This window comes from Eptatretus burgeri, chromosome 2 (genome assembly GCF_056783735.1).
Source record: "Eptatretus burgeri isolate ZD-2024b chromosome 2, Ebu_testis_v1, whole genome shotgun sequence".
Taxonomy (NCBI): domain Eukaryota; kingdom Metazoa; phylum Chordata; class Myxini; order Myxiniformes; family Myxinidae; genus Eptatretus; species Eptatretus burgeri.
In genome coordinates, this window is record NC_140962.1 from 46,834,126 (window position 1) to 46,859,745 (window position 25,620).

The following is a 25,620-nucleotide window of genomic DNA, read 5'->3' on the forward strand; positions in this document are numbered from 1 at the left end:
GCAAGTGTGTGTTTCAGATTTCAAAACATGCTTTCTCTTGATTAGAATTTGACTTACTTTCCTCATATACAAGGTGCACCGATGGCTGACAATCCCAACATGGGACCTTCCATTGCGTCTCCCATGCAGCGGGCACAGGATGTACCCCAGCCTGATCGAGGTGCATCAAAATTGTGCCTGGTAGGTGTTCCAGAACAAAGCTATATTGGACTACGAATGCACATTTGTGATGTTATTTTAGCAGTGTTTCCAGTTCAAGGATCAAGTTGTTGGTTCCCTTTTTTTGTGCAATTACTTTTTATTTGCAGTATTTTTGTGTCCTCCACAATCTCATTATTTTATTTATTGTTTTCTGTTTCCTGAAACATATTTGCAATTTCAGTTTGCATTTTTTTGTTTATTAACGTTTTGTTCTCTATTGTTTTTTTCCTCTGTTTGTGTTAATCTTTTTTTATAGGTTAGAGCTTTCTTGATCAAAATGCCAATAGTTGTATATGCGACTCAGAAGGTAAGAATCTGCACATTTCCCTTTACCAATGCCCTCCCTTTTTTATTTTATTTTAGCTCCATATTCGATGTTAGTGCTTCCCAGACGTCCTTCCAAACTCACTTCCTACATTTCCACTTTTCTACTTATATGGTAGTTCTTTTTCTTGTGATTTATTATTTGCTTCCTCCACCTCTCTTCACCGACACAGAATAACATAATTCTGTATATTCACTGTTTCACCTCTCCCCACCTTCCTCTTCCACAACTTTGCTTGCTCTCGCTGTCTGTGTTGCTGTCTGTGTTGCTGTCTGTGTCGGTCTCACTCACTCTCTCTCTCTCTCTCACACTCTTTGTCTGTCTCACTCTGTCTGCTCCCCTCCCTCTTTTCTTTAACTGTTGTTACTCAAAAATAAAATTAAAGCTTTCACATCCCCTGGTTTAAAACTGAAGTGTTAAAGTAAAGCTACTTAATATGCACATATCTCAAGCGGCTAGTTCTTATTGAAGCAAAACTTCCATATTTAAATTGAAAGTCCTCTTGGAAACTGCTTCTTCATATTTAATCTTCGGGTGAGGTGGAGTGTCGCATCCTACGATACATAATTTGTGAGTTCTAAAAGGGTTGTGTGCGAAAACCTCCTTGAGCTTTTGTGTACCTTTCAAACGTGTCTGGTCAGATGCATTTATCAATCAATTGTGTTGTTTTTGGGAACACGCTGTCCCAAACAGATTCTGGAATGGCACACCCAGCTGCACCTTTGTCATTGTTCTCATATTTTGCGGCAGTAAGATTAACTCCAATTAGATTTAAATTTGGTGTGCAATTTAAAAACACAAAATGGAAAGTTAACATGTCAAAAAAGCTAAAAAGCTCCACAGAATTATTAGATTAAACCAAATAAAATTGAACTTTTAAAATACTTTTGAAATGCATAAAACATCAGAATGTTAGGGTTGTTAGGGTTAGGGTTTGTTAGGGTTAGGGTTAGATGGCAGATATGATTTTTTTGAAGAATAAACCTTTAAAAATCTTCTTCTCGGGAACGGCTTGACAGATCGAGGGATCGAGGGGAAAAAAAAGGATACGTCAAACATCCAAAAAGGATACAGCAACGGAATATTTGATAGGCCTGAACCATGCCTTGACGGTGGAGTCGCACTTTACATCAATAACTCAATTTCTCACTGCCCTGTCTTGATCTTGCACCTCCCAATCCCCACGAGTACCTCTGGCTGTGACTTCTGCTCCACTCCCATCTCTTGTTCATGTGTGTTGTACTGTCCTAATAGTGACGACTCCATCTACATCTCTGCCAGACAACATGGACAAACTTTTAACCATTCATCCCAACTCTCTCTTCCTCATATGTGGTGATCTCAATTGTCATGATGCAAATTGGCTGGGTGTTGGTGCCTCTCTCACCAGCCATGGCACTTCAACAAAGGAATTCTGTGACTCCCTGGAACTGACTAGATCTGGAAACTTTTCAACCCAGATTTCTCCCAATGGCAAATCCTGCATTTTGTGCTTGGTGAAGACAAACTTCCCCACAAATGTCTCCTGCTTTTCCTCTGCTCCAATTCGTTCATCTGATCACATGCTTGTGAAAGTCAACATCTCTCTGACTATATTCTCAGAGAGATGCCTCAACACCGGCAGGTTTCGCATTTCACTCAGGCAGATTGGCAGGGACTCTTCAGGACTGCTCTCCCATATCAACTGCCCCTGATGTTTACTTAGCCTGGGAATTCTTCCACAAAATCTCTCTCTCTCTCTCTCTCTCTCTATCTCTATCTCTATCTCTATCTCTATCTCTATCTCTCTCTCACACACAGATCCATCCCATCCCATCTTCAATTATCCTACCCTTCTAGCTTCTTCCCATCCATGGTACACTGAATCCTGTGGTGAAGCAGATGCTTTGAAACAACTTGCCTTCTCTTCCTGGAAAGCAATTCTGACTGAAGGCAATCTTGGTGCTTTCCAAAAAGTCCACAATTGTGGGTGTCCACTCTCAGAAGAGCCAGAAAACAATGTCTGCCCAACATAATGAATGAACTTTAAAACTTGTCTCCCTCCTCTAAACCTGGTGGCAACTTCTTAACTCTGTCTCTGGAGTATGCTCCCCTTCCATCCCTTCCCTCTCTTCATATGGCACCACAGCCGACGCCGCTCGTGAGAAGGCTGAATATCTCAATTCTGTGTTTGCTTCCAAATCTTGTCCCCAATCCCTTACTATCGGTGCCCATCCTTCCCTGTCGTACCCAACTGCTCCTGGACGGTGTCTTTTGCACCTGAAAATGTGAAGGTTCTTTCAACCCTTGACTCTGACTCTGCTGTTAGACCGGACGAAATGATTTGGATCCAATAATTTCTTCAGTGATTCTTCACCATTGAGAGATAGGGCTAAACCAATGTGTAGGTTGATATTTCAAAAAAATTATTTGGCCCGATATGTTCGACTGGTTTTTAAAGTGATTCTTCAACATTGAGAGATGTCGCCAAAAATGATGTAAAGCATGATATTTCAAAAATGTGGATTGGGCCCCATGTGTTCTGCTTGTTAAGGCATTGAGTGGCAGAGGTATGCGCTCTACCGAGTGGCCATTCCAGATTTCTCTGTTTTCTCTGCAACCGCTAATCTGATTGACACGAAATTTTCACCATCGGTGTGACTACTCATGTATAATGTTTTCATGATTTTTCCCGCCTTTGGAATAAACTCCCTCACTCTGTTCAATCCCATTGTTCTCTCCAGGCCTTCAAAACAGTTGTTCACCACCACCTCTTATCTTCCCCCATCCAAAACCTCGATCTTTTCTACCCTCATTAATCCACCCCAAGCCCACCTCCTTCTAATTCCCTGCTTTCCTTCCTAAAAGTCCCTGTAATGTTCATCTTGTATACCCCGTGTTCCCCGCCCCATCCCTCTCCCTTACACAGATCTCCTAATGTCTCTGTTCGCCACTGTTTTGTCCTTCCCTCGACCGCCCCTCTTATCCCATGCCCCCCCCTTGCTGTGCATTGTGTGTTAGACCTCATATGAGCCTTGACAATGTCCACAAAAAATTTTTTTTAAATGATAATGATGATGTCATCCATCACGTATGGCAGCCATGTTGGAAAAAAGGAAAAATTTGGACCTCTGTATCTCCTAAACCGCTCCATAGAAAAAATTTAAACTTGGCACACGTCAAGTACTCCCCACGGGAAATGTGATTTTTTTTTGATGATGTCATGGGCAGCTTCATAATGACGTCATATTTGCATGCGTCGAATGCTTTTTCCGATCAGTATGAAAATTTTTGAGGGTCATCTTGGACTAAATTGTATGGGGGAGGGGGGGGATTGATGACGTCATCGGTCACATGGTTCGGCAGCTTTATTTTTGTAAACATAAAACTTTCAAAAATCATCTTCTCTAAAACGGCTGAACAGATTGAGGTGAAACTTTACAGGTATGACCACCTATTCATGAGGTACAAAAAGTTCTCCACCTATGACATCATAGGTCACATGGTTTGGCAGATATGATTTTCTTGAAGAATAAACCTTTAAAAATCTTCTTCTCCGGAACGGCTTGACAGATCGAGGGGAAACTTCACCCACATGTTCCCCAATCCTTGGAGACACCTGGGTGTTCACGAATAATAATTAATAGGTCACATGGTCTGGCAGCCATATTGGATTGAATGAAAATCTTAAAATAATTATTTCTCTTGAACTGCTTTTTCAATTGACGTGAAACGTCACAACTATGATCTAGTCGTCATGGGGAATATATTGTCGTGTCCAGGGGGTTTAAGACCGACCTGGACAGATAATCGAACGATTTCCCTTGGAAGGCGAACAGCCGAGTTCCTCGGAGATTTATGGCACGCGTGGGATGGAGGGTGATAAGGGTGTGTCGCAGATGGGGGCACACGGACGGACGACGAGGGTTTATACTCGAACCCACGACAAATAGACAACACAAGCAAAGTTAATAAACAGAAATCGTATGTTTATTATGGAAATAAATTGAAACAGGATAATAACGGAACATGAGGTAACCTAAATTCCTATTTGAGGTGCCTCCACACAGACTTTAATTCCGACAAGGGGACAGAATAGATAAAAGAATAATCCTCCCTTTCTTCCGGCACTTAGCTGTGTGCCCAGAGATGAATTTCTGAAGCTTGGGGTTCACCAAACCATGTCCTCACCTTTCTCTCTCCTTTTGTTTTTCTTTTTTTTCATACTCTTCTCCCTCTCTCTCCCTCCTCTCCCAACCCCTTCTTAATACCCCTCGTCAGCGAAGCGATGGGTTGTATTTGCTAGTAATTAATAATAATAATTGTATCTGTATTTATGTGTTTACGTTGGGAGAGGGTGGAGGAGAAGGGAGGGAAGGAAGGGAGGTGTGAGACATTTAGCAGTGGTAAAGTGACTTACAATATTATTGGTCCCTGACGTGTGGCCAATAATACACAAATGTGAAAACACCCTGTCATAATGTGCCATCCATCCATCCATTGGGACCATACTCTGTGCAGAGCGTTGGTGCTGCTGAAGCACTCTCCTGGGCTATTGGGCGCAATCCTGGATGGGTCGCCACTCCGACACAGGATTACAGCAAGCTGACACTCATTTTGACAACCTCAGAAGGATGACACCTTGAGTCAACATCAACTGCTATTATTAATTAAACGGCAAAGTGGGATTTTAATTCAGGACCCGAGGATCCCAAGCCCACCACCCAGGCATCATCATCTGCTGTTAATGCTATCAAATTGACCCAATGGTTTCAAATGAGTGTTCCAACGCGAAGCATAAAAGCAACATACCGACATCAGGATATGGTTATAGTGTTCAAACAATAATTCTTTTGCAGCCCAGTTCACTACAACGAAGAAGAAAAGTACGTGCTGGCGGGGCCGAATAGCAGCCATTACAGATTCCTGTCGTCTGTGTGGCGGCATCACTCTGATGCCTTATCGGCAAAAGTGGCCCCCTCGAACAATTAGTGAAGATCACTGCTTTGGAGCATACAAGTTTAACCGTTGTGGGTGAAACCAATGGTTTGTGTGCAAATAGGAACTTCACTTGTTCACGTGTAACATACACACATTGTCCCGACCATCCATCGCTCTTCAAAAAAAACATTGAACAAGTCAATTTTGAGGTATATTATCTTTCAACATTTGGGGGATACTCACGAAGAATGGGAAAATCGGTTTGAAAGGTGCGCAGATTAAATACAAAGCTTATCAAAACATGCTGAGAATGGAAATTCCATGTGCACTCGTGAAATGTATCTACCAATAGATCCATGCGCTCTACCGAGTTGGCCATTCAAGATTTCTCCGTTTTCTCTGCAACCGCTAATCCGATTGACACGAAATTTTTGTGTCAGTTGGGCCGCAAGTGGCTGCGGGGTTAAGGTTATATCAGCTTGTTTGGTGCAGGCGTCAAGGTACAAAATGAACTCATCTCCACATTGTTGTTTGCCTGAAATCTGTGAAGCGTTTTAAATTCAGATGTGTAGAGATCAGTGACTCTCATGGCTTTCTGGATTGGTTGGTAGTTTCTCCTGGGATTGACTTGTTCAAACCATTAGGATTGGATTCAGCAGGGTTGATGATATGAGAATGCAGTTGAACCTTGAGGGTAACCAATAGTTCTTCTGCTTTGTCTGATAGTTTTACTAAGTGGATGACTAAGCGGAGGTGTAAAGACAAGGAAATCGTTAAAATGAATAAAATTATGTGAATATAATATTTTTTCTTAACCTGATGCGGTGACATAATGGTTGGAGTGTCCGTTCTGAGTATGGGAGTTCAAACCCCACTGAGTCGTACTGAAGACTTCAAAAATGGTGCATGCTGCTTCCTTGCTTGGTGCTCTGCATTTAAAAAGGATGGAGTATGATCAAATAACCATAGGTTGGCAACTATTACACAGGCCGAATGGCCTCCTCCTACGTTAAAGTTCCTTGCAAAGAAATTCATTATTACGATTGTGTTGTGTGTCTCCTTTTGCCTTGGGGAATGGGGCGGGTGGGGAGAGTGGTAACATCAGTGTTGCAACACATTCCACAATTCCATTCTTTACGGCACGTACAGATTGCAGAATCATCAAGCCAAGCACTGTTTGCTGATGGTCAAGCTCACATCTGGGCATTGGAAGGTACTTTATGATCCACCAACAATCCTTGTGCATTTGTAAACAAGTTTGACATTTTTATGCTGGCCATGTGTGCCTCACGCTCTGCCGTGGTTTTCTTCCATACACTTCAAATATGTGCATTTCACAGCTGTTGAGATGGTCCACTTTTGGTGACAAAACTCAGACATCATGCCTGTGTTGTTTCATAGCTGTATCCCACCTGGTGGCAGCTTCCTTTACGGAGGATCAATATGGTGTGGTGCAGACAAACTTGTCATCCATTCTTTGTGCTATGGTGAACCTCCTGGAGGTGAGGCCATACCTTGCAAATATCAACGTTGAACTAAGCCAAGGTTATTGGAAGGTCATGTGATTTTTTGGAATCGCTGCATTCTGAGGTTTATTGGGTGATCTTTGAAGGAGGGGGTGGGGGAAATTATGATCCCTTGCTTCTCCCTGTCACCCTATATCTCATTCCGATGCTTTGTACTCCGCAGGCCATCGATAAACACTTCAAGCTACCTCAGGCATCCAACAAGCCGCTGCGTCTAACGGATTCCTGGCCGGATGCTTCTTTTAAGTCATTGCGCTTTGCTGTGAGATCGGCGCTAAGGACTGCTCTGCACAGGATATCCAACACATTTGGCCATCACCTCAAGTGAGAGATGCACTCTTCCTTGTCCATCGAGTTATACTTTCTCACTAATCAAACACAAATACAGTTTTATGGTTTATAAATAGCAAGCAGGTGCCAACCCTGGTGATCTAAGAGATTTTCTTCTCGATTTTGTCCACATTGTCCCACTTGAGTAGAGCTGTGGACCTGTCTCCAGAGCATCTGAAGCGACTGCAGATGTTTGTGGATTACAAAGAGTGAGAAAGAGAGACCGCATAAACCCAGGACTACACTATGTGGAGGCCACAACACTGGAAAGTGTGGAGAAAATGTTTCCATGGAGGGTGATAAAGGAAAAAAAAAAAAAAAAAATTCAACAGCATTAAGTTTTCTTAATCTGATAAATATTTTGCAAATAATGATGCTCATTTGAGTGGCATTGTTTCTCCTTTCTCGTGCACTCCCTCTCCCTCTTTCTTCATACGACTCCATCCTGGCATCGTTGTCTTCGGTTCCTGCCAAACATTATTTCAGGCATGTCGTTGTCTGGCCTGCTTGATGTTATCATTTTTCTGCTTTGATATCAGAGCGTTTTTCCTCTCTTTGGTTGTGTCATTTGTTTGAAAAGGGGTATTACCAATGATTAATTTGACATGCATTGCTGTTTACCATTGGAATGTTTTGTAAATATATTGTCGGGGGTGGGGGGCGGGGGCTTCAAAATAAACTTCATTGCATTTTACTCTCGGAAAGTCTTATTGCATTGTGGTTAGAGCGTCCACTGACCGTAACCGTCACAGACGTTAAATAAATAAAAGGTAAGTGCTACTTTGTTGCTTGATGTTCAGCATTTGGAGGATAAACTATGGATAAACCCCATGGGTTCCAATCTCTTGGAAAGAGAGGGGGATATCTCCTTAATTGACACATTTGAATGTTGAACGACCAAGTGATGCCACAAAATGGTGGCGCTGGCACCCGGTGTGCATCGGAAGTTACGTCACTTGTTGATTGCATTATTGGCTGTTATTGAAAGAATAATTTTGGCCTGTCCTTTCCCGCTTCGATTGGCTCCGCTTGATCAATGGATGTAACTGATGAAAAAGTAACCTTGATCAAAATGTCTCAGTTATAACTCTCATGGAAAAAACGGGCGGGCAATTTTAATGTCCGCACTCCTTTCATACCCATGTGTTATAACTGACACATTCAGTTTGTCAGTTGTGAATGGTATGGTCTGGATGAGAATGCCTCACACGATGGTTCAGAGGTGGCACGCGTATCTTCAATTGAGCTGCCTGTCTTATGCCCGTCCCAACTATAAACTGTCGAATTGGTGTTTCACGGGCAGGATGTTGCATCAAAGTGCACCGCCCCTTGGATCGACTCCTGTCTGCTCTGCTCTGACTTTGGGAAGGCAACCCTGACGCTCTGTTGTCGTCTTTTTGTATGCAGCACAAGGTTGCGGGGTGGCATCATTGGCTAAGGCTGTGGCTGTGCTGCCGAAGCAAAGCCCTCTGCAGGTTAGGGCAGGAATTTGTAATTTTTCTGGTGCCGGTGACAGCTTGCCGACTCTTTGTGAAAGACACCATAGGATCTTTAACATCCACCAACTAATGCCGGCAGAATAACGCCGGTCTCATTTCATGTCCATCCGAGGAATAGCACACACATCGACTCGCCCTGCCTGTGAAATACCGGGATGACAGTTTATAGCTGGGCCGGGATTGAAGTCCAGGTGAGACAGCGTAGAGGCGAGTGTGCCAACGCACCAGCACCACTCACTCCACGGGAAAGATTTGTCCTTTTGCAAGTGTCCAGATGCCCAGAGAGCTTGTGGAGAATAGCGAAATGAAACCAATGGCAAAGTACTTGTATATGTGCAGCGAATTACCCCATGGGTTGGATTTTTCTGATTGTTCACATCTATTATCTGTGAGTTCCACGTTGTTGAGTCACGTGAATTTATGCATGTGGAGTCGCACATCTTAATGACTCGCATTCTTGAACCTGGTGTTGGCTTCGCGGTTTGGGTGGTGGCTTTGGATCTTCGGGTCCTGAGTTCAAGCTCCGTTTGCCGCTGAATTAACACCAGGGTTTGACTCAGCCTGTCATCCGTCCGAGGTTGGTGAAATGAGCACCAGTGTAGCAGCGAAAAGGCTACACACGAAGAGAAGGGGTATTGACAGATTTATTAAATCTGGTATGGGTGTGACGCAGGCATGATGGGCCGAATGGTCGCCTCCTGTGCAAAAATTCCTTGTAATTCTGTAGATATCACTTGTTGCCACATGTTCAAAATACAGCAGTCCTTCAATTTAAAACTTCCTCTGCCTGTCATCATCTGGCTCTTGGCACGGTCCTTCGGGTGCAAATGAAAACCTGGGTCTGGGCAGGGTCCTCAGGGTTTAATCTTCTCATGAAGGATCAACGTACGGTACCTTTAGCCTCGTGACCTTATCACTGCGATTAAGGATCAAGTGATGAGCCCCTACAATTTACACCAAAACTTTACGATGGATGATGCAAAATGAAGAAGACAGCATCTTAATAAATTATTTTATTTAATGACTGTACTCACATTTACAATGCCCTCACAAATTACTTTAGATTGAATGATTACACAAGCAAAGGTAGATTACAACAATCCTTAAACTCACCATAGTTAGCCAGAAATAAATCTTAAACCCTTCACTTCGATTAATAGTAATCGATCTCAAAAGTTTACTGAAACATTACGCAAAGATGAGCATCGGACAAATGACAGACTTGCACGAAAATTAATACTGGGCACTTCCTTCAAACCTCAATTCTTCTCTCAGAACTAAACTTTGATTACAGCTTCAATTCCAATAAATGCACGTGAAGAGTGAGAAACTTCGCCTCCGATTCAACGCAGCCACAGCCCTGGTAATGGCGCAATCGGCCCGCTCCTTTGGCCATGACACTGTGGATACGCCGATCCCAAGATTCAGTATCGGGGGCAGGATTGTGTGCTCAGTTGTAGTTCTACGTTTTTAAAAATGGCAGACACGTTCAAAGCCCTTGCCTCGTTTTTCGGTCAACCGTTCCTTTCAACAGCATGCTCCTTGCTGCAGTCCTCCCGTAGCTCTGTCGTCTGTGCAGCTCATCAACCGCTGTGGAATTACGCCCGTATCACCCGGCTGTCACAATCATCAATCGCAGCACATCGAGCGTTAATAAAGTTACATTTCGCCCTCTCAACCACAACCGTCATTTCACATTTGCGCGTTTGTATCGTGCCAAACAAAACGATGGTTCGTTTTGATCATGGAAGGGCAAATATAAAACAAGGGAAGATTGCCCCCCCCCCCTCAACTCCCTTTTAAGTAACTTGGGGATGGCTTCCTATATGGCTGCCTCGCTGCGTGAGCTCATCTGATGAATCGATGCTCAAGCCAGCGTTGCGTCACAATAAAAGCAGAATTGTTGTTTGAGCACAGCTTGCTTGGGATGTATGGAATGCCCATGAAAGATTGTCCGGCACCATGCGTGATCTCGCCACGAGGAACCATCCTCTGCGGAAAACGTAACCTGAGGTCGTCATTCGCAGGCCGGCAGTGTGACGTCCTTTTGTCTCCAGGCTTACTCACACACTGCCTTTGAGGTGGCCTATATGAATATCACTCTGGATGGTCACCAGTCTTCTCTCTCTCTCTCTGGACAGCGTGAAAAAGATGCATCCTCCATCATCACTCGGAACAGTTGACAAGACAGCAGTTGATGCACAAAGTCCAAGCTGACCCCCTCCATATTTTCTCGAACCTCGTGACCTGTTTCACCAGACCAAACTCCAAAGGCACCCCCCCCCCCCCCCGACTTCAAAACTTTGCCAGAACAATTAATTCCACACAGGTACTGAAAGATTCATGACACGACCAGCCGGGTGAGACGGTTCACGCCTACGTTGCAACAGCATCTTCGACCAAACAAACGACATTCCTCAAGTTATTGTTCCGACTCCTACTTCTTTAACGCTTCCAATTATTCCCACATTGAAGGGGCAAGGTGGAGAGTTTTTTTTTGATTAAAGTCTTTCATGAACTGTCTGGTCAGACCTGACGTCCTCGCCAGCCGGTTCATGAAAAATGGGTGGAAATAGCTGGGCCTGGGTCGTCGTTGCAGTCGCCGCAGCAGCAGCAGCAGCAGCAGCAGCAGCAGCAGCAGCAGCAGCAGCAGCAGCAGCAGCAGCAGCAGCAGCAGCAGGTCAACGCTGACGTTCGACCCGAAGGCGATGTTGGCAAGAATCTGTACTTTGGTGAAGTTGCCGGTGATAGATACCTCGCTTACTCTTCATGAAAGAGATGGTGGGACCTTTAATATGCTGGCAGATTGGACAGCCGGCTTAACGTCCACCAGGACTGCATGTACTCTGCGAATCAGCAATTTGACAGTTCATCGCCTGGTCGGGAACCAAAACCCAAACGACACAGCTCACGAGGTACGCTACCCGTGTCAGACCGATGCAATGACCACCGACATCGTTTTTAACCGCACTGGTCACCCTGGAAAAGCAAGGATTTCTCAATTTATCATGTTTGAGGTCCTCCGACTCCTCCTTCTTCTTCTTCTTCTTCTTCTTCAAGGGTAACAAGTATTCCCACATCCTTGTGAGCCCGGCCCAAGTCTTTCACGAACCGGCTGGCCAGGCTTGACGTTCGACGAAGTCGTCAGGCAGGAATTTGGAATTTTGAATTTGTTCAGGATGCCGGCGATAGCTCACCCACTCCTCACGAAGGACACCGTGGGATGTTTACCGACCACCAACTCATGCGGGCAGACAGGACTCCCTGCTTCGCGGAACGTCCATCCGAGGGATCGTGCCTGTGAAACACCGGGATGACGACGGCACAGTTCGGTGGTATTCCAATTTCCATATCAGGAATTTCTTACCGCTTCTTCTTCTTCTTCTTCTTCTTCTTCACCGAACGTCACAATCACCGTCTGTGCAGGCAAGCGAGAGTCACAGCAACAGCAGCAGCAGCAGCATCACCATCGGTCTCCAAAGAAATACTGAGAGGCTCAGGGGAAACAAGGGTAAACGAAGCGATATGACGGTGTGAAGAAGAGGAGGAAGGTTTCTTGCGGTCATGACTTAAAAAATCATGACAACATTACCCCTCACACGGGTCGCGGCAACTCCCCGATAGTTACTACTTACGGCAACGAATAAATATAGCATCAAACGTCGGCAAGTTCGACGAGAAGAGAAACACGGCACATCAACCGAGGGTAACTACGGAAGTATTTAGCGCCCGCGGGGCAGCAAATCTTCGCCGAACTCCAAACGAGCGGTTGATTAAACGCCCCTCAGTCATTTATACGTTTGCTTAAGTTAATGTTCTCGGAAACCGCCTTACGCCGTACGGGCTCGTGTTCATCCGCGCACATAACCGAATCCCTCCGCACGGTTCAATAGTTTACAACTTTATAGAGAAGGAAAGATCGTCAACGGATGTAAGTTAGTGTCTCGAACTCTAACAGGGCGAAACAAGTGTCGTAAAATGGCGTTGAGCCGACGTTTGTAGCGAGTGTGACCGCGAGATACAGGCGGAGTGATTGAGGCGGAGGACGGGTTATAGCAACTGTTGCCTAGAGGAGGCTCCATAGCCACGGTAGTCGTGGCGACAGTTGCTGGTAAGGACGCCGCTCCCCGGGAGATTGCCTGACTCTGGCGGCTTTCTCTCTCCTGCCGCTTGCTTTGGTTCTGCCGTTGTCCGAGCCGTGCTGTTGTGGCGCCAAATCGTGCTGCGTCGCCGCGTTTGTGTCGCTGCTTTTGTGTCTTTTTCTCGCCTTCCTCTCCCTGACGCTTGAAAATGGCGGTTTGACCCAGCCCTTGTCTTGGACGGTGTTTTATCTTTGTGTTTGTTGACCTCGATACGAGTGTCTGTCGGCCTGTTGTGCTGCACGGATAATCGTGTCCTTTGTTTCTGTTTCACGTGTCATCGTTTGTCACCTCTTTACAAATTATCATTCGTGCTTTGTCATGCCGACACGTTTCCCGTGCTGTCGGTTATTTCGCCTGTCAATGGGGACTTCCCAAAGCACGGAACGTAATCCGTGTCATGTTTGTTTATTTATTTATTTTATTCTTTCATGACTCGTACATGTCCCTCGTCGCAAGCAACACTATTTTCATCAACATCACGCACCGTGTCGTCCATCCTCGTTACAACACTGAACGTGCGCTGAGCAACCGTCGGCCGCACACCACCCGGCCGTGCGCTGAGCAACCGTCGGCCGCACACCACCCGGCCGTGCGCTGAGCAACCGTCGGCCGCACACCACCCGGCCTTGCGCTGCCTCTCGGTGCCAGGTCCGGTACCCTTCGATGCGCGACTCCGGCCGGACCCCACGTGGTGCGACACCGGACCGCGCCCCCCAGCCCCCTCACGATGCGTGACGCCAGCAGGCGCCCCTCCCCCCATGATGAGCGACACCGGACCGTGCCCCCCAGGCCCCCCACGATCCACAACACCAGGCCTCCAGCTTCACCACGATGCGTGACTCCAGCAGGTGCTCCTCCCCCCACGATGCGTGAAACCAGCAGGTGCCCCTCCCCCACGATGCGTGACGCCAGCAGGTGCCCCTCCCCCACGATGCGTGACACCAGCAGGTGCACCTCCCCCACGATGCGTGACACCAGCAGGTGCCCCTCCCCCACGATGCGTGTCGCCAGCAGGTGCCCCTCCCCCACGATGCGTGACGCCAGCAGGCGCCCCTCCCCCATGATGAGCGACACCGGACCGTGCCCCCAGGCCCCCCACGATCCACAACGCCAGGCCTCCAGCTTCACCACGATGCGTGACTCCAGCAGGTGCTCCTCCCCCCACGATGCGTGACACCAGCAGGTGCCCCTCCCCCCACGATGCGTGACACCAGCAGGTGCCCCTCCCCCACGATGCGTGTCGCCAGCAGGTGCCCCCCCCACGATGCGTGACGCCAGCAGGTGCCCCTCCCCCACGACGCATGACGCCAGCAGGTGCCCCTCGGCACACTATGCGTGATGCCAACAGGCGCCCCTCCCCCACGATGAGCGACGCCGGGCCGCCCCCACACCCCCCCAACGATGCGTGACGCTGGGCCAGGCGCTGGAGCTCACTTCTCCCTGCGCCCCAAAGTGTGATGTCGCCGGAACCGTGACGCCGAGCCGCGCACCACCTGAGCCGTGACGTCGGACCACGTGCCCCCATCACCCACATGCGATGCTGGGTCGAACGTTCACCATGGCACAACGACAGGCTGTGCGCCCCGCAAGCCACAGTGCCAGGTTGCACATACCCCCCTCCCCCTCTCCGAGGTACGACGTGGGCCACGCTCCTCTCACTGTGCGACGCAAGGTCACGCCCCCAAGGTGCGACAATGGGTGCCCCCCCCCACCCCCCAAAAATGTGCGACGCCATGTTACATGCCCACCATGACACAGCGCTAGGTCGTGTGCATCCCAAGGCGAGATGCTATGCCTCGCTCCCCCCCCCCAAAGTGCGACGTGGAGCCATGTGCTCCCCGAGGTGTGAGACTATTCCGCTCATCACCCCCCACCCCCTCCACGATGCAATGGTGGGCTGAGCCACCCCTCCCCCAAGCATGATGGGCCACATGCACTTTGTGGCACAACGGCAGGCTGAGATGTCAGGCAGTGCGCCCTCCCCCGAAGTGCAACACCACCCCCCAAGGTCCAACAACGGGCTGTGCGCCCTCCCCTGAAGTGCAACACCACCCCCCAAGGTCCAACACCGGGCTGTGAGCCCTCCCTCGAGGTGTGACACCCCCCCAAGGTCCAACACCAGGCTGTGAGCCCTCCCCCGAAGTGCAACACCACCACCCCCCCCCAAGGTCCAACACCGGGCTGTGCGCCCTCCCCCGAAGTGCAACAGCACCCCCCCCAAGGTCCAATACCGTGCTGTGAGCCCTTCCCCAAGGTGTGACGCGGGGCCATGTGCACAACAATGCAGTGCCATACGTCCTCTGAGGCACAGAACCCTATTAGTACAGGCAAAATGTCGGATGACCTCACACAAATTGCAACAAAAGCAAAGTCAACAGATTTTGATTCCTGGATATGTCCTCAGTGACAGAAAAAGTCCTAAGGGATCCTCCGGGAGGGGGGGGGGGATCTGAAATCATGGAAATCCGATATGGCCGCCATCCGGCTTTGGGAAAAATGATAAAATTGTAAAGATTGATATTTTAATATGTAAATATATGTTTCTCTGCATTCTAATTGTTTCTAGTTATGGTCAGTATTTTGATATATAAGAATAATTATAAAAAAGTGAAATGTATTGAGGGTAAAATAAAATATAATAGTTTTTTTTGTCCTGAAAAAAATATATATTTACCTGATACTGATTTTGGCTCCTGGACCAAAAAAAATAAGAGACGTTGAAGACACAAGATGAAATCAAGTCTCTGGCAATACAATATAATTATGTAAATCATTGAAACATGACAAAATTCACAATTCCACTCGGGGCAATCACATCTGCCTGACGAAGGTTTCGAAATGAAAATGAAAATTCGCATTAAACTCAGAAACTACATCCATTATAAACTTGCTATACATGTTGAGAAAAATCAAGCGTATTAAAGTTAGAACTCGACAATGTCGTCATCATCCTCATCATTGTCACATGGAGTGTTTGTGCAGCCAGAGCCTCTGCAGTTTCCACAAGCTGGAGTGCACTCATTGTTGTGCTTCTTGCATGTGCATCTCATGGTGCTACATTCAGCCTGGCAGTTGCACCTCATGACACGTAACATCTTTTCAGGAGCTGGAGCTATTGATGTCTGAAGTGGCACAAAACCCTCGTCACACTTCTGCCAACCCCAGTCTGTCGGAAGAAGTTCATCTGCACATCCCTTCCATTCTTGGACTTGCAGATACACGCGCAGGCTGTGATACTTTGCTGCTTCTGATGTTGGTGGTAACGTCTGTGGTTGCACGTGAGAGGAGCTCCAAGCCACGTTGTCCCAGTACCGCTGATACCGGAGGGTGTCCAGGGTGTCATTTGACTTTCCGTTGTTGATTATCACCAATGTTTTTTTCTCCTGCATCTGCCACATCACATACGGAAGCTGGATATGTATCAAAAACCTTGGCCTGCTCACGGAATGTGTTGTTTGCTTTGACCTTTTTGAGGGAAGCTCCCTTTCCAATCCCATGAAGACGAGATGTCGTGTCGCACCCAAGAACTGCATGTAGAAACAGTATGTGCTTGCATATGTCTGTACCAATCATTTTCTTTGTAGCCTTGATGTTCCAGATGCGAGGCTTTTTCGTGTTCTTCTTTGGCTCGGGACAAAAGAAGAGGTCATGGGATTCTAAGCTTGCATGGCAGCATAGGAGGACGAGGAGGTCTGTGTCATCACCAACTAACAGTGTTGGTGACAGTAGCAGACTGCACGGCCTTCAGTACAATCAGATCAGCATCCCCTGAGGCATGGTGTGTCTCACAGTTCTTCTTCTGAAGCTCTTCACTCAACATAAAAATGAATCGCTGTTTATTCTGCCTATTAGCAAGAAACTGTTCCTTCTTCATTGTGAGACAGATGTCAGCTGTAAATGTCACAGTAGTGCCAGCATTCCCTTTAGACCGTCTCTGGTGTGTCATGTCCTTTGTGTTGGTACTCTCATAACCATCAAACACGACTATGGCATCTCCGTACTTCTTCGTTACATAATAAGTGTACTGGTGGCATATGTCTCTGTATGTAGATCCACGAGACCATGGAATGCGTTGAACAAGTTCCCCGCCATCCAAAACGTACTGTTGCCCATCATTGGGGATATCTGCTGGGACATGGGATCCAAGAAGATCCCAGATGGCATCAGCAAAGACTGGCTTGTGTGCTCCTCGGAGCTGAAGAGAGGAATCAAAGAGGGCTGGTGGATAGCTGCACAGTTCATATTTGAAGGCCGACTCCAGTTCTGCTGTCTGTGCAACAGTGATCAGTCTCTGGATGAGGAGTTGTGGGTCAACCTGGACTTGCTCTCCATAAATCTTGACAGATGACTTCATGCCGAGGGTGACAACTTGGTCTTTCTTCTTAAATGTGTACTCGGCAGGTGTTTTCCCATCCATAGATTTCAATATTTTGGCTCCTACAGCATGTGCTGTATCGACGTTGACGGTGGGGTGTGCATGAACTCCAGTGGCAATGTTCCTCAGACGTGGATCACTACTGAACGGATTCCGTTCCTGTAAATACTGAAGAGCTGATAGTGTGTCCTTCCAGTCACGAGATTGTCTTGCCTTGGTCATGTCCTTCTTCTACTCTCCAGTGTTGTAGTTCACACCTGTGAGCTCCTGCATTGCCTAGTTTATTTCTGCACAGGCAGGCATTGATAGTAGCCATACCAGCCGATGTTGCTCTGTCATTCCTCGCCCTCGTGTGAGCCCCCCACTGGTCTTCAAACTTCTCATCAGAACTTGTTCGATGATCAGGTCAGATGAAAGTCCTGCCCACAGGCGATCACTTCGTCGAACCACATGGAACCCCTCTTCAAAACGTTGTTGGACATTGGGATCTTGAGTTTTGAGGTTGGACATCTGCTGCAGATACACCCTCGCAGATTTGGCATACAGGTTGTGGCCCGAGGCTGCCAGGTAAGGCAGCATTTCCTGGATGGCCTGTCGATGTAGTGCCCAGTTCCCAGTGTGCTCTGCCCGGATGTATTTGCGTAGAATGTCTAGCATGTCGATATACTGAACCCAGAGCGCTGAAGTTCTCGAAGATATCTTTGCAGACTCGGTATGCTTCTGAAGGTGGTCTTTGATTCATTTCAAGACGTCAGACTTGCATACTTCTTCCACAGACAGTGTCCCAGCCATCAGCTTCTCATAGAGGGTACAAGCTTCGTTGAAGTCTGGATTATTGCTTAGATCTGTATGCTGGTCATGTTGCGGCCTTGCAGCTGCTTCGGCTAAGTCCGGATCTTCATTCCCATTGCCGTCTGATGTTTCATGTAGGCATGGTAGATGCGCATTGAGCACATTTGTCAACAGCAAGGCATTGAGGGCTGCATCAACAATTAGGTGTGCGCGAACTGCGCGGGCAATGGCCTTGCCACTAAACGTATGAATCACTGCATTGGCGGCATATATCAACTCCATCAGTTCTTGAAGCCCGGATGACACCATGAGGTGTCCAATACATCCGAGGAAACTCATCTCTGCGTGGAAGCCGCCCAAGCGTAGGACAATCCCTTTCAGATCACTTCCCATAGGCTCCGAGTTGATGATCATGAGGGCCTTCCACCAGAGGGGCTGATCAAAGGTGATTACTGGAGTGACACCGTGGCTTCGTGCATGTTCACTGACAAACATCAGGGTCGAGTATATGCATGTGCTGTCAATATTGCATGTGCTAACAAATTAATATTGTGTGTTAATTCTTTCACCAGAGGATAGTACTAATGTCCCTGTATCTGGAAATGTATAGTATGTATGCCTGGGGATACATATGTTCTTGTATGAACAAACTTTCTCAAGTCAAAATATTTTTTAGGGAAAAAATTTTGACATTTTTGGACAAAAAAGCTATAATTTTTTATTTTACCCTCAATACATTTCACTTTTTTTATAATTATTCTTGTATATCAATATACTGACCATAACAAGAAACAATTAGAATGCAGAAAAACATATATTTACATGTTAAAATATCAATCTTTACAATTTTCTCATGTCCGCCGAAGCCGGGTTGCAGACATATTGGATTTCCATGATTTCAGGACTTTCCCCCTGGAGGATTCCTTAGGACTTTTTTTTTCTGTCACTGAGGACATATTCAGGAACCAAAAATCTGTTGAGTTTGCTATTGTTGCAATTTGTGTGAGGTTCACCAAATATTTCTGCTAAAATGCCTGCACTATATCATGCGTGTCCAGCGGCGCAACGCCCAGTCGCGCGTTTTCTGGGGTTGCGATGCCTGTACACACGTGCCTGGCTGGGCAGCACCTGGGCATGCGTTCCTGGCTGGCACTCGCTAAAGTCTTTCCCCCCACCACTTTCCCCAAAACTTCTCTGCCCATCCAGGTTCCCCCGACACCTCGACACCCCCGACACCTTCCTCACACCCGAGTTTCTTCCACCACCTCCCCTCCTCCCCCCCACCCAAGTTTCTTCCACCACCTCCCCTCCTCCCCCCCACCAGAGTTTCCTCCACCACCTCCCCCCGCACCACAAATACTTATATAACCTCTTTCTCTCACCCACACTTTTGACCCTTCTCGACTTGCCAAACTTCCCCTGGCACACTTGTACACTTGCCCAAGCCCCCCCTCCAACGCCCCCAATAACTCTACGCCCGCCCAAGTCTGCCTGACACTTCTACATCCACTCTGTCCCCCCATCCCCTTTACACTCCTACGATACTGTCCCCTCACTGCTCTCCTTACTCTCGCTAAAAGGAGAGGGAATTGCATTTGGGTTTGTTTGTCCGCACAGAATTTTCTTGTTTTTCTCTGCAACTGCTTGTCGGCTTGATACAAAATTTTCATCATTGGTGCGACAACTCATGCAGAAGGTTTTAATCATAATCATGACGTCATAGGTCATGTGGTGTGGCAGCCATATTGGAAAAAATTTGGACTTGTATCTGAAACCTCACCAAGGAAAAAATTGAAACTTGGCACAGAGCAACGAGTCCTTATAGGGTTGAGGGTAATTTTTTAATGAAATACGAGGGTACCACATTATGTCGTCATAATTGCATATGTAGAACGCTACATCCGATGAATATGAAAATGTTTGAGGGTCATCTCGGGATAAAATGGTCCACAGAAAACAAGTCCCTCTGAAAATTCATGACGTCATCGGTCACGTGATTCGGCAGCCATATTGGGTATTTTTTGAAAACTTCAAAAATCTTCTGTGTAGTGGCTGAACAAATCGAGGCAAAATTTTACACATATGACTGCCTGCCCATAAGGAATAAAAGGTTCACACATGATATGATAGGACACATGATTTGGCAGCCATATTAGATTTACCCTCAAACCTATAAAAAAAAATACACCACTCAAAAGAAGTCTTCGTGAGGGTCTGCAATCTCTGCTCTTTTTCTTGTTTGACATTGTGTCCATCATAACCTTCCACTCCCCCTCTCCCTCAACCCCAACCCCTACACCCCTACAAATTTTATTTGAAAAATATTTGATTTTTTTTTGCATTTCTACATGTTTTAAGTGATTTCCAACCCCCCCCCCCCAAAAAAAAATTTTGCAACTTTGTTTTCAAAAAAATTTTGATTTTTTTTTTGGGCATTTCTACATGCGCGTCGATCTAGTTTAGTTTATTCAATCGTGGTTCAGTAGAGTCTGATCCGTTTTGACCTACAATGAATAGGATATCAGGTTCACTTAAGTGACCTAGCAGTATTGGCGGCGGAGGTTTTGCACTCTACCGAGTGCTCCCCTCTAGTTCCCAATGTTTTTGTGTGGTATCTTTTGAACTGCAAAACTGTGTGTGTGTGCGTGCGTGCGTGCGTACATGCAACATTGCGGCTGCAGTGCAGTGGGGATGATGTTTTATTTTCAATACACTTGTTTAAGGTTGTATTTGAATCATATCCGTGACACCACTTCAGCCGAGTCATTGCTTATCACCCACCACCAGTTCTCACAAGATATCTCATTACGCGGCAAAATTTTATGCATCACAATCTCCTCTGTTTTGTTCTCACCAATATCAAATTATGTTGTTTTAAAAAAAAAAAAAAAAAATACTTTTGAGCATCCATTCCTTTGAATGACTCTGCCTTTCACAACTGCTTTAAAAGTAAGCAAAAGCGTTTTTCCTTGGATCAATTGTATACTTTTGTATTTTCATTGATCAGAGGCTTCTGTGTTTACTTGAATCACGCTCGGGCACTGACGTTAGTAACTATAACGGCACTCGGTGGAGCACATACCTCCCTCTGCCTGTCTGAACAGTTTATGTTTTGTCTACCACTGATAGGCCAGATCTGCATCTGGACTCGAACCAAAGTCTACTCGTTCTTGTCATCCACCCAACCTGTCCACCAAATTTAATCCAAATCCGTCCACAACTTTTTGAGATATTTTTGTTCACAAACAGGATTTTTGGATTTGAACCTGGGATCCAAGCGTCATGAGCTTTCCGTGTCGTTTCAGATGAGAGCGCAAATAGGTCAATCAGCGGAGGTCATTTCAAAAATTAAATTGAAATAGCAGGTTAATTGATAGCAAGTGACGGCAGAGAGGGGATTCCCATGTGCTATTTGTCTGCGTTGTGTGATTTGCAATGACGTTTCCTTCTCAGTAATCGCCCTGCAGCAAATACACATAACGAGTCGATTTCCAAGACTCTTTCCATTTTTGAACATGATGCACTTTTTGCAAAATTCAAATGTCAAATCGTTTTGGATTGAATCGATTCTCTCTCTGTAGGTGTACAAGCAGACGTGCTTGACGTAGCGGATTTCTGTTTATTTGATATAATATCGGAGGAAGGGCAGAGTTGGATGACTTTTTTCTTTCCTTGTGATGTAGCAGTTGCACCTGTGACTGTTTGTTTGAGAGCGACTTCGGATGAATCAGGGGGTGGGGGGGGGCTGGCGGGATGGCTTGGAGAGCCGTTTGCACCAGCCTCACCGTCTGTGCGCGTTTTGAATCTTGACCCAGGAATAAACTCACCCTAGTGTTTCGCATGCAGAAAGGTGCATCGATGTGTGCGCCGTCCATCGAAAGGTCGTTAAGACGGAGGGCCAGTGTTGCCGCACTGGTTGTTGGTGGACGTTATATCACAGACTGTCTTTGGAGAAGAGTGTGCGAGTTGTCACCGGTATTCAAATTCCTGTCTTCTTCTTGCATATGAACTTGCAAACGTCTTTCTAGAATCAAGAGCATTGGATTCCAAAATGAAAATTACGTATCAACAACCAAAGTAAAAAATAGTTTCTGTATTGCTATTACAATTTCTGCTTTGACATTTGATGCAAATAGCACAAAAAAAGTAATGAAATCTCAAATTGGATTTTTCTTTTCTTGTTAATTCGTTGGAGGTACTGGTACGTGATCACTTCATAAAGTTTGGAAACATCATGTAATTGCACTGTGGAAATGAACTTCTTCTTTTTTTTTTTTTAGATCTACTTGCTATCTTAGCACTGCAGCTTGATGTAGCTGCATCACTTTTCGATCGGTTAACCGTTAACCAAGAAGTTATAAACAGCAGAAAGGACTGCACGAAACATCCACCTTCGGATAATGCGAACGATCCAATTCCATTTCAGTTGCTAAATAGCGCCATGGCCGAGCTTTACTTCAGCGTGTTGACTCTTCATTGCGTTGTAGCTTAACCCCAATGAATATTGTAACGGGCCAGGCAACATTGGGGCCCATTGTGATGTGAAGGGGCCCACCAGAGACACGGCATCTGAAGGTCTAGCTCTTGTGGCCGCAAAGCGTTTCCCCTGGTAAGACGGGGTTGACCGAAATTTTTTAGGGCCTTTTCCTTTTGGCATTTAGGCGTTCCTTTCTGTAGGCCAGGGTCTCCATAACGCCGCTAACGGTGCGCTGCCCTGGGAACGGGCCGCGGGGGTTGTGAAATGGTGCATCTGGTGAAGTCCACAGCACTCCGGCATATTTCCTCGGTGCGAGGCCCGTTTCCCGGCAACTATTGTACCCGGCCTGTAATTTAATTTTGCCTTGTTCAGGGTTCTGGACGCTTGTTAAAGGCCGCTTACCGTGAAGCTGAAATTTGATCCCTATGGAAAGTTCTCTTCTTCTGTTTTGTCCTATTTTCCTTTGCATCCTTTCAGCTCGTGTTTTCTTTTCTCAGCTCCTTATGCTCTCTTTATTGTTTATATATTTCATCATTCGAGCTCTACTTTGTCATCCATATCTCCCTTGATCATTCTCTCCTGTTCCTCGCAAGTCCTTTGGAACCACGTCCCCGAACAATCCGTTTTCCATGTCTCCGCTCAAGAAAGATTTATGTGGCATTTGGAGGTGACGATTGAAAGAATTTTTTTTTTTTTTTTGAAGGATGTAGCGGGGGGAGTTGAGAGAGGCAGCTGCCACATTGTTTATGAGCTAAAGAAAGTTCGTCGCTAGGCAACAGTTGCTCGGCGACCCATAATTGACAAATCCCTTTGGAACCTGCTTTGAATGGCCAAGTAACAGAATGAAGTACTGACAATGGTTCAGCTTTTCACAAAGCCTGCAGCTGAAAGCACTCGGCTCCCTAATTGTTGATTATATCTTTTATTCCTCGACTAAGCTGGATGTATGTGCACGATGTGATTGGACATACTTTGAAAACATCCAGTTTGACGGCAGCATTTTTTACCTCTCCGACCACCCCCCCCCAGCCCCCAACCCCCAACACCTCCTCCCCTGCCAAACAATGTTCACACAATTTGATCCAAACAACTTCGTTTGTCAGAAACACTGTTCTCCGATATTGTGGTCTGTCTCTGTGTTAAATCACTTCACTGTTTACTCGTGCTAAGTATATGTCAGCAAAGTGTATCGTCCTCCAGATTATTTCAGTTACGCGATAATACGCACCGGGCACACCTTTGAATCTGATTGTTATCCCCTTTATAAATAAGTCAACATGCTTTGGATTTAGTAAAGTTTTTCTGTAAAAATAAATGTAATCAAGGCCTTCATGGGACATTATTTTTTTCTTCTTTTCTCCTGCCATCCTTTCAGAGATGGTGGTTCCCGATTACCTTTTGATCCGATGAGATTTATAAAAGCAAGTTGTAACTCGTTTATCTTTCCTTGCTCGCTGCCTCGACCCATAAGTTGCCTCGATCACACAGCCTTTATTTATTTATTTATTTATTTTTGTTTCTCAAGAGAGTTTCAAAAGCAAGAGCGCACTTACCAAAATACTTGCGTTTCACGAGTTTGTTAATGTTAAAATTAAAACGTATTCCCGCTGGCTCGCAGGTATCATTGACTCGCCAAGGTGACGTACCCACCAGCTGGCAATAAGTACCTTTCTCTGAAAGACATAACTTTTTGCAAAAGAGCTGTTAAGTTTACGACTGCAGTTTCTTTTGAAAACACCCCGTCGGTGCTTCGCTGTGATGAAAAGGATTCAGGCGGCCGGAGGTGGCTGAAGTTGAGGCCGTGATGTTAATTGGTATGAGTACAAGGAAGTCCGTCCTTTGTTTAGCTTTGTGTTTGCCCCTGGTAAAAGCGCACCTGTTGCACATGTGTTATTGGTGAAGCAGGGTCAATTCGGTGGGACTTATAAACCAACAGCACACTGGACATCTATTTGATGAGGGTAGATATATTTATATATTTTAATAAATTTTTTTTTTTTAGGTTTTAAATATTTATTTATTTATTTATTTTTACACCTTTTGCTTTCCCAAAAATGTAATTTGTGAATGGAAAAGACAAAGACTAACGTTACATGTAGGAAAAAAAAATTAAAAAGTACGTTCAGCGCACCTTCGCAGGGCACACTGGAGCCGAATGGGTAGGCTGCTCGGACTACCCCCAAGGTGCTGGCACAATGGCTGAGGCTGTGAATAAGGGTGGGCCTTGAGACGCCCACCCGGCACCCCGGGGGAGCCCAATCTAGCGGGCGTAGCGCGTGTCGCCGACGCCGCGCGCCGCGTTCGGACGCCGAGGCGAACCTGCGCGTGACAGCAATGAACAAGCTCGATTATCCTCCGGGCCAGGGTGCGGCGTTCGCATCTTATTCCCACAATCCGTGAGTCCTCCCCCTTCCTCCTCCTCTTTTTATTCTCGCTGGTTTTTTTTTTGGCCTCGTTTCCCCCCTCGCTGTTGCCTTCGTTCCGTACCTCCTCGTGCCGCCTGACGATTGGCCCTGTGGCTTTGCCTCGACGTGGCTAAACGGCTTTGTTGCGGCGCCCGTCTCCATGGCTGCTGACTCTCGCCATGGCTACAACAGACAACATTTGAGTGCTGCTCTTTCACAACGATGAGCGTTTCAAATACAATCACGTTTTAATAATAATATATATAATATATATATATACACAAAATTGATTTCACTCTTTTGTGTTGCTGCGTAACCTGGATCTTATTTTCAGTGCTTTTGGTGGTGTTTTGTTGAGGTCTTTTGTGTGAAGCATGAAGACATATTTCGTGCAGGTAATTGCTAATTAGTGCTCGCGGGCGCCTTGTGGTTTGTGTAGTGTGCCGAGGGATTTTCTATGTTTCGAATATACATTCTTGCGGTTCAATTTCTCTTTATCCTAATATATTTTCTTTATCCTAATACTTAAAAATTTAACATCTGAGCCATGTCTTAATTTATTTCTGCAACCAAAGTTTGTGTTTAATTTGTGTGGTGGGGAGATGGATGGTGGGGAGCTTGGGGAATT

General features: G+C 46.2%; 2 protein-coding genes across 15 annotated transcripts in view; both read left to right on the plus strand.

Annotated features, from left to right (window-relative positions):
• The window catches only part of NDC1 (NDC1 transmembrane nucleoporin), a 127,896-nt gene extending 120,300 nt beyond the window's left edge, over nt 1-7,596 (plus strand). For all 6 annotated transcript variants that reach the window (XM_085853643.1, XM_085853653.1, XM_085853673.1 and 3 more), the window contains 6 exons: nt 74-180; nt 458-508; nt 6,596-6,659; nt 6,848-6,948; nt 7,136-7,296; nt 7,452-7,596. In XM_085853643.1, the coding sequence (XP_085709769.1) occupies nt 74-180; nt 458-508; nt 6,596-6,659; nt 6,848-6,948; nt 7,136-7,296; nt 7,452-7,515 (548 nt within the window). In that variant the 3' untranslated portion in view covers nt 7,516-7,596. The remainder of the gene's footprint in view (nt 1-73; nt 181-457; nt 509-6,595; nt 6,660-6,847; nt 6,949-7,135; nt 7,297-7,451) is intronic.
• A 5,072-nt stretch (nt 7,597-12,668) lies between these two features.
• The window catches only part of LOC147031974 (transcription factor RFX3-like), a 248,527-nt gene continuing 235,575 nt past the window's right edge, over nt 12,669-25,620 (plus strand). For 4 of the 9 annotated variants that reach the window (XR_015050987.1, XM_085853510.1, XM_085853478.1 and 1 more), the window contains exon 1: nt 24,729-24,983. Coding sequence is in view for 6 of the 9 variants with exons in the window: in XM_085853510.1 (XP_085709636.1) it covers nt 24,922-24,983 (62 nt within the window). In the remaining 3 variants the exon portion in view is untranslated. Of the gene's footprint in view, nt 12,733-12,766; nt 12,913-21,948; nt 22,086-24,727; nt 24,984-25,620 lie in introns of those variants that run through there. The other 5 variants (XM_085853483.1, XM_085853487.1, XM_085853492.1 and 2 more) reach the window with 5 other exon arrangements.